This window comes from Phaenicophaeus curvirostris, chromosome Z (genome assembly GCF_032191515.1).
Source record: "Phaenicophaeus curvirostris isolate KB17595 chromosome Z, BPBGC_Pcur_1.0, whole genome shotgun sequence".
Taxonomy (NCBI): Eukaryota; Metazoa; Chordata; class Aves; order Cuculiformes; family Cuculidae; genus Phaenicophaeus; species Phaenicophaeus curvirostris.
The window spans coordinates 60,529,341-60,538,663 of NC_091431.1; the positions used below are offsets into that span (position 1 = coordinate 60,529,341).

At 40.9% G+C, this 9,323-nt stretch overlaps 1 protein-coding gene across 2 annotated transcripts in view; it reads right to left on the reverse strand.

The window, feature by feature from the left end:
• NNT (nicotinamide nucleotide transhydrogenase) overlaps positions 1 to 8,631 on the reverse strand; it is a 44,639-nt gene extending 36,008 nt beyond the window's left edge. Inside the window, exons 1-4 of one of the 2 annotated variants that reach the window (XM_069881216.1) lie at positions 8,514 to 8,631; positions 7,509 to 7,706; positions 1,806 to 2,035; positions 470 to 687 (exon numbers count right to left, since the gene is read on the reverse strand). In XM_069881216.1, the coding sequence (XP_069737317.1) occupies positions 470 to 687; positions 1,806 to 2,035; positions 7,509 to 7,659 (599 nt within the window). In that variant the 5' untranslated portion in view covers positions 7,660 to 7,706; positions 8,514 to 8,631. The remainder of the gene's footprint in view (positions 1 to 469; positions 688 to 1,805; positions 2,036 to 7,508; positions 7,707 to 8,513) is intronic. The other variant, XM_069881217.1, reaches the window with a different exon arrangement.
• Between the last annotated feature and the right edge of the window lie 692 nt (positions 8,632 to 9,323).

Here is a 9,323-nt window from a genome sequence, read left to right on the forward strand (position 1 = left end):
TTGACTTCAATATCAGTTACAGAGGATGAAGATATCCGAGTATTCAGTCTTCTGCTTACATCTGCCACGGCAATTGCATTCATACTGAGTGCTGTTTGGGTTTGTTAGCTCCCAGCAACATCAAATCCCAATGACAGCTCATCTGGGTTCAGGCTGTCTTATGGATGCCTTTGAGCCTCCTATGCTCAGACCAAAAAGGTACAAGACAAAGTAGTCCAGGAAACAGAAGAACTGCCTTCAATTTGATTTATTTGTTTAGTTAAAGTCTTGCTCTGATTAGCTGCAAAGCCAGCCATAAAAAAACACTTAAGTAGTTGTCTGGCACCTCTGACAGCTTCATCCTGCTTCAAACATGAAAACAGAGATGCACAACTGTTTTGAACATACCTAATATCAAAGTACTCAGCTTTTAATCCATCTATACTTACTCAAGTTGAAGGAGTAAATAATAAAGTAGTAAGATTCATACCCAGCAATGTTGGCCATGGAGCTAAGTGCATCATATCCCTGAGCAATGGTGACCCGTGGAACCTGATCCATAGCCAAGACAGTAGTTTTTTTTTCTGCAAGTTTTTTCAGGAGGTCTGGATTTTGTGCTGGGTAGATAAAACTAACGAGGGTAGCCGCTGTCTTAAAAAGATCTGCCTCATGTACACCTAGAGCCGTGTTAAATATAGGAGCCCTCACCTGAAGAAAGAGAGAAGTTTCCAAATTAATTGGAGGAAATAAATCAGAATACACTCCACTTCCTTTCTCCCAGCTTGCAGTCTGTCCATATTCCCACCAATAAAGTACACAAGGAAGAGAGTATATCAAAGGCTGTTTACAAAACCGAACTGAGTAACCATACTTCTTAACTGCAGTCCACATATGGTGACTGGGCAGTAATAGTCAGCACACACCTTCAGAAAGATCCAGTGGCTTCTAACTAGCAGTTACTGGCTTTTATGACAGGCAGATGCCCCAAAACTGGCGATTTTTAAGTAAAATGATTACTGAACAAATGTGCCAATTAAGCTCCACAGGCTAAAAATCACTAATGAGGTAAAAATGCATAACTACATACAGGAATTTCAAGCATAAAGTCCAGCAGATACTCATTTTGACCTGTATTCACTTCTTTTGAGTTTCTCACTTTTCTTGGCAGTGAAACCTACTTAAAAGGGTTGTTCACAAACCAGCTCACAGAAATTCTATGTTCAATCCTGACAGGATAACTTCCAAGACAGCAGTTAAAGGAAGCCTCAACATCAAGCTTAAGGCCTTTTTCTTTCAGGACTGTAACACAACCTAACAGCTCTCAAGCAACTTCACTTCTAGCAGCCTTACTAGAACAGCTGCACCTTATCTAGTTACATACACTGTTCACACACACTGTTGCTGTGGAATTGTTGGATGTCTGATTGAGAAAAACTAGAAACGTGCATCTTCAACATTTCAGGTTTCCAAGAGTTGCATTGTATGTCATTAATTTTGTAGCAAAAATTTCTTAGAGCAGGAATCTCATCTGACTGAAGTCCAAAACTAGTCTACCTTGCTCTACAAAACAACTTCTCCAAGGTAGTTGAAAACCGCATAAGAAATTACCCTAATTTTTTTCAGTTCCAGTATTTACTGGTTTATTACTGCAGGTGCACATCTGAGTTAAAAAAAAAAGACAGACTAAAACTGAATCAGAACTTAGAATGGAAAACAGTAATTTAAAGCAGCTTACTTACTGAACTGCCAGTAGACTATTAGAAAAAAATGACCCCAATGTATCTCCAAAAGGAATACAATAGGAAATATATTAATAAAGCAATTACTTTGACAATCAAATCAGAAGCCAAAACTTCCTTGGTCCCCTGGATCTTTGCTCCAACTTCTCTGTAATGGTCATCAGAAAACTTGGAAGCTTCTCCAGCACCAGATTCCACCACAACATTGAAGCCTTGTTTAACCAAGGCTTGAACTCCAGCCGGTGATAGAGCCACTCTCTTCTCATTCTCAAATATCTCCTTGGGGACACCTACAGTCAGCTGTTTATAAGGAATTCCTATAACAGTGGCAGATAAGACAGCGTTAGTTGCACTCAAGATTAATTACATTAAAGGCAGCCTTCAGTTTTGTACAGATACATGCAGACATATCACACTTAGCAACCCTCCTTTCTAGGAGAAGAGGAAGCAGACTGGTATTTTCTAGCACTGCAGTTTAGTTTTCCTTATATTACACCATCTTGCTAGAGATCCCTGTTCTCTCAGCAGGTCAGCACCATCAGCCACACAAGCATTAACAAGTGTTTGAGGTAATTCACATCCATCTAAATTTACAGTTACGATTGTGTAATTGACGTTCTGATTATACAATACATGGTGTTCCAGAAATAAAACATTCTACCTGGGGTAAGAAAAACTTAAATTCCTCTCTATTCATTTTAATGTTACTGTGAGGGAATAAATGAACACGTGAACTGCCTTTAACAGAACATATTTATAATGTCTATCAAATTATAGTTGCCTCTGATCACTATTAATGAACGTAATTTACACACCACAAAGTACTCTGAAAGGCACAACTACATCAATAAGGTGCTCTAAGATTTGCTACAGAAATGAAAAATGTGAATTCAGGAGTAGTTGAATAATAGTAGAATATCCCTCTACTAGTTTGTTCAATTATAATTCTCTTCAATGTTACCTTCTTGCCTTAACTTGTTCAAAGCTTTACTAAATAACACCAGGAAATTGGTAAGGCTGCAATTTATCTGGTTTAGCTTAAGGTTTCAAATTACAAACATCTAACTTTGTTCATGTACAATCTGTGGGCTTCCAGTTTAATATCTGATTTAAAACTTCTCTGATACAATCGAGTGCTGAAACACACTATTTACAAATACACAGACTCAAGAGGAATAACTGCATGTTGAACTACCATACTCCTTCAATTACACTAGATAGCACGCTGTCCAGCATGCAGGCCCAGTTTTGCACCAGCTTTCCCTGTAAAGCTGAATTATGACATTTACACACAAGATACTTAAATCACATGTATATTAAAGAACTACAACTCAAGTAGCCTATGGAGTCACTCAAAGATCAAATAACAACAAAAAAAAAAAAAGAAAAACAGAACAAAAACAAGGAGGGGGAGGGCAGTGAAAGGTTTGAGAAAGGTTTGATTCAAATTGCAAATCTGCTTTTAATTTGGCCACCAAGACTATGTATTGTGCTACAAAAATTGTACCAGACTAGAAATGTGTTGTACATTTTAGAGAGACCTCCTGTTCACTTTCTTTCCCTTTGTTTTTCAAGATAGAAACAAGTAAAAAATAAACACATCCGACAAGACATAATAAAAAATTTCCAAAGTGCATTACTTCTAACTACTCTTACCTTTTTAATTTTAGCTTTCTCTTTGAAATTAAACTAATAAAATGATAACAAATAATTTGATGACACAAGTGTGTTGGTATTTTTCATGTTGGAGGACATTTAAAATTCTTTAGATCACAAGACAAAAAACAAATGCAGAAGTAACATGCTTTAAAGGAATGCAAGAATGCGCATCTAAAACAACAGACCCACAAAAGTAACAGTGCTTTGCAAAGATTTGCTTCATCAGCATACACCACATTTAAACATCACCATACAACTGGAGGCATCCCTATCACAGCAGGCCTAACTATCTGAAAGCTACTCATACAAATTACCCTTGTAATTTGAAGAGAACTTTCTCCCCATCTCTTCTCTTAATTACTACACAATAAAGTCCTGCTCCTGATTTTCACTAAATCAACTCAGTAGAAATGAGCTCTCTTGTCCTTTAGAAGCCGAAATGAAACCTAGAAGATTGAAATTTATTAGAATAACAGAGACCAATCATAATTTCAGAAAGGATTTAGCTCCAAGATAGGAGGAAACAAATGTCAGCTTGCTAGCCGTTCGCCAGAACAGGCATAGGACGTTTCTCAAGCAAACTACCCTGAACTATTCATTCAGCACCAAAAAGACGCTGATGTCTACAACTGCAAAGCAAAGATCTATGTTCAAACTTTAGGATAGCACACGAAAAATATAGTGTTCAAAGGAAGTTACAAGTATACTATGAACACGGATTTGGTTTGTTGAACTCGGCAATTTCATAGAAGGCATTAGCTTTGTAAAGTAAAAAGCTGGGATTATAAACTCAGGATCTTGACTTGGGTTTTATTTTGAGAAAGCGTATCTGCTATCCTCGCCATGGGTTTAAAACCCTACCTAAGTGTGAAGCTTCCAAGTTGCCTTTTTAAGTCTCCACATCAGACCATCTCCTCAAGTATGTTTTAGTAACTAACCTACCATTTTATGACATCAAGAAGTTTCCAAAACCAGACGAATAAACACGTACCTTGATCATCTTTTGAGTCACATGAGCATTTTGAATGCATTGTTCCTTGAGTAGGAGATGCTTAGTACTTTACTTTATACAAAGAATCAACACCAAAAGGATTTTGCCACTACCAAAAGCAGAGTCATTAATTTTACAGGCCTTAGAACCTTAGTATGGAATAGGAGAAGCCACTCTCTCATCCCTTAAAATCTGTACTGTTTAACAAGGACATATCCAAAGCACAGACTCAAACTTCAAGTAAGCAATGTTAGCAGGTAATCTACACTCAGAAGCTTCAAGAATCAAGGAACGAAAACTAACTATGAAAACAATTTTCTCCATTTAACTTTTGTCTATGAACTGAGTGTTTAAAGAAGATCCTAAGTTATAACTATCAAGAAAACTCAGAAAACACTACGTAGACAAATAGAGAAAAATACAGGGTTTTATCTCCTTAATCTGATTTCAGGAAGTAGTCTGTACCAAGGTGTCTATAAGTACTAGAGACTGACTAAGAAAGAAAAGAAAAGAAAGGAGAAGTTTTAACTGTAAATCAAATGTCCTGGGGTGGGAAAACATGATACGTAACCTGCCTAATTTCAAAGTTACTATCAGCTATAAACAAACAATCTCACCTGTTCTGAAGATGAGGACATATTCCGAAGAACAGCAATATGATGTTGGCAAAAAGGAAAAGGAAGAACAGAAAAAAAAACAATGGTACAAAAGATTAAACAAATACCTCATCTCTCTTCTCACACAAGCAAGGACATACAAAAAACCCAAGGGCACTAAAAGAAAACGTCTGCAGTTTATAAATAACATACAACTTATGTAGGTTACAAGTTTAAAAGTTCTGCAAGATTGAGAAAGAAAACCAGAAAATTTTAAGAAAGAAGTATCAAAATAAAGAAGACATTAATAACTCCATAATGCAGAGGGATAAAAGTCACAGAACTGTAGGACAAACCAATCTGGAAGTAGATCGGAAACCTCAGAGTCAGACGCTCTTCCCAAGGACTTGGGAAAGTTTTGCATCTGTTTCTGAAGCATCTGGTGCTAAGAACTGTTTGAGACAGGTTTCAGAAATACTTGTTTATTCCTGTACAAAAATTCTTCAGTTTCTAAGAAACAAAGAAATTAGCAGCAAAAAAGAATCAACAAGAAAGGTATCCATCTTCCAAGATTATTTTTTAACTGACTCTAATTCTCTTCAGTCCTCAAGCAGCTGTTGCTTTTGTACATAACACATCCTAGACTAAATGAAAGTTAGTCTGAAAACCATAATAACTACGGGCTTAAGAATTGCTTTGACACTGATCTTTTCTGAAAACGTAACTCTACTTAGAATAGCAGTGATTTTACCAGGCATCGCTATAATCAGATAATTTCTAGAAGTGAGGATAAAATTTATTTACTTCACATGCTGTTAAATTTTGTTTCAAGAGCACCTAAGTACTGCTGGCAATAGTCCTGCGACCAATTTGTTATTCAATGGCTGTTTCACCCTTGATTCGTCCTCTACTGAAGGACAATTCTCATGTTACTAAACCAAACTATAAGGACAGCTTAATTATCAACCAAAAGACTTATCAAACTCATAATTCTTAGTATTAAATAACTGTACTGCATGAATACCACTCGCCCTTAAACAAAAGCTTCCACGCAACACAGCTGAAGGGACAGCACTGAATGCTTAAACACATGACATTAAGCAGAGTCCTCTGTCCTTGTGGAAAAATTTCTGAAGAGTGATTCATAAAAACAAGGAAACACACATACAGAGACAAGATTACTGGTATCAGTAAAACTAAAGAGATTTTTCAGTTTCATGATCGAATTTGTGGTCAAAGTCAAATAAAAAGATTGATTCCAAGCTCAAACGGCAAGGACACATACCTGGGACATTTGAGAAAGAACTTTGAACCTAGTTTCCTACGTCCTAGGTTAATTCTCTCAACCAAGCGACAATTTGCCATATTAAGACAGACAGATATCTCCTTAATTCATTTCTTCAATATGGAAAAAATATTTGGATGCACAGGACAGCAAAACTATAACCCTATCAGTTCTGACAGACCCCAGGTCCCTGAGCTGCCAGTCAAAGCAAAAAAACTCAGGTTTCACCATGCAACTTCGGTAAAAAAACACACAGATTATCAGGAATCCTCAGAGTAAAGAAACTCGTCTCATCACATTTCCTCAGAAATTCCAAAACACTGTGTCACCAGTTTGCAAGAACCCAAAAAAGTACCAGGCTCTGTCAGTACTGCCAGAAATCCCATGCAATGAAGGCTTTTCACAAACAGCACTACTTTTCTAATACTGTAGAGTATCTAATGCAGTTATTGTCTATTTTTGGAAGAACCAAACATTATGTGCACTATTGATCTGTCGCAGATGCTAAATCTGCACTGAAGCAGAGTCTCTCTAAATTCTTTCAGGGAAACGTGACCCACACAGGATAATGGGCAAAAAAAAGTTATTAATCAAGTTTTATGTTTTCTCCAGTCTTCCAGCTGTCAGAATATGCACAGTACAACATAAAAAAAAAAAAAAATGCCAGTTCCAATTTTCACACATCAAGCTCAGATCATAAGCTGGAACCAAGGATTTTGCTCCTCCTTTTTTCCCCTGAAACAAGCATGTAATTAGCACAATGTATCAATAAACGTTACAAATGAAGATGCCAGCAAAAGTTCTTCAAGGAGGTAGGACACAAGAGTTTCCTAATCAAAGTTAAGAGATTTTTACATAGGGTAACCATATCTCCACGTAGCCATGCTTGCAGATGCTCTCTTTGTGAGGGCTGTATCTTCCCCTGCGTACAAAGAGTTGCACTTTCAAAACTCAGGAGGATCTTAGGCTTCTAAGTAACAAAAAGATTCATTTAAATACTTCTCTCATGTATCAGCAGAAGCTCAGACCTCCTTACCCATAAAAACTATGTGGATCCAAAGTATTCACAATAAAGGCAAAGAGTTTCTGTACAAGCCCTGTAAAAGCAGCACAAGAATTGTACAACTGACTGACTCAAGTATGCTGCTGGTATGATTTCAGTGTTCTTTTTTTAAGTACTTTCTGTATTAACATATATCAAAAAAAAAAATTAAGTGATCTTTGTATTTTAAAGTAAAACAAGAGTTTAATCAATTTACCTGGCTTTGGAGCTGCCTGAGATGTGAGCAGCCGGTGGGTTATAAACATTCGCAAACACGGCATCTTTGCAGAACACACCTTAGGTGAGAGCACATTGCCAAAAACAGGAGTGGAGCACCCACTAACAGCCACGCGCAGGAGGCTTGCCATTCTGCCCAGACCTCACGGCAGACTCCTTGCCACGTATGGAATCCCTGCTGCGTATGTAAAAACAAAGCCAGAATTATTAATGATATTAGACAGAAGGTATGTAAACTAAACAGTTTAAATCCGTTCAGTTGCTACTAGCCACGAGACAATCCCTTTTCCTCATCTCGTCTTTCTCACTAGAAAATAAAACTGACCTTTTTTTCAAACCGATTCAGACACAAACTGAAGCAACAAGGCCACAGGAGGAGTGACACTGCCAGCTGACCTAGAGATCGTATTTCTGTGACTCGAGACCATATTATCTTTACACCCTTGCCCTAAACAAACATCGCTGACAGGTGGAAGCGCCCTGCACCGCAAGGAACCGGGCAAACAATGCACACGCAGCTCCCAGCGCTCGGGATAACCCCGGGGGCGAGAATGGGAGCTGCTGCCAGAAGGGAGGGCTCTTCGCCCCAAATCTCAGCGCAACGACGCGCCGTCCCGTCTCCTGTCCCGTTCCCTCACGTCCCGTCCTCTCCCGTCCCGTCCCGGTCTCCCTCGCCCCGTCTCGGTCTCCCCCGCCCCGTCTCGGTCTCCCCCGTCGCGTCCCGGTCTCTCTCGCCGCGTCTCGGTCTCCCCCCTTCCGTCCCGTCCCGCTCTCTCCCGTCCCGTCCCGCTCCCCGCCGCTATTTACAGCCCGCGGTCGCCGCCTGACCTTGCGCGGGCGCCTCGCGCACCCCGCGAGCGCTCCCGCAGCCCTTCCCGCCCTTCTCTCCCTCCCCGCCGCTCCCGGGCGCCACCAAGGCGCGGGACGAGCGTCACCCCCCCCACACCCCCCCCCATCGGCGAGCGCGGCCGCCGCCCGCACCCACCGGCCGTGCCGCCGGCGCCGGCCCCGCCGCGGCACTGACCGACCTTGGGGCTCGCGGCTCGGCGGTGCCAGCGGGGGCGGGTCCGCCCGCCGACCCGGAAGGAGAGCGGGGGAGCGCGCGCCCGCGGGCGGGGGGTAGGGGGGGTGGCGGGGGCGGCGCGTCACGTGGTGCCCGCGGGCTCGTGACCGCGCCCGGGGGATGGTGGGGGGGGACGGGGTGGGGGGGACACGGGGACCTGGGGGCTCGGAGGAGGGAACACGGGGGTGAGAACCAATCGATAAGGTTCAGCGCAGCTGGTTTGTATGTTTTATTACCTTCTAATATAAATCCGTGTTGTATCGAGAGATAATATGCGGTCTCCAGGCGTGGATAAAGAACCCAAAGGAATTAAACGCTCTCTTAAGAGCCGCAAGAATTTATTGATGTGCTTAATGGCCTTGTAAGACGTAGTTGCCTTAGGTCGAGGGATAAGCTGTCTTAGGGCTGCGAGAATTTGTTGTTGTGCTGAATTGACTGGTGAGATGCAGTTGCCTTGTGTCAGGAGATAACCTGAAGGGACTCCGCAGACATGGCTGGATAACCTAAAAAAATAAAACACTCTTAGGGACTGACACGGTTCTTTGTCTAAAACTAGTATATATACCCTCTGCTTTTGTAAGATGGGATGCCTTATTTAGAAGGGCATCCGATTTAGTGCTGAATTGTAAAATAAAATATTATTGCCTTTCCTTCGAAGACTTTTGTCCTTTTCAATATTTTAACAGCGAATAAGCAGCGCTCACACAAGGACAGAACAGGGGACATAGGGAC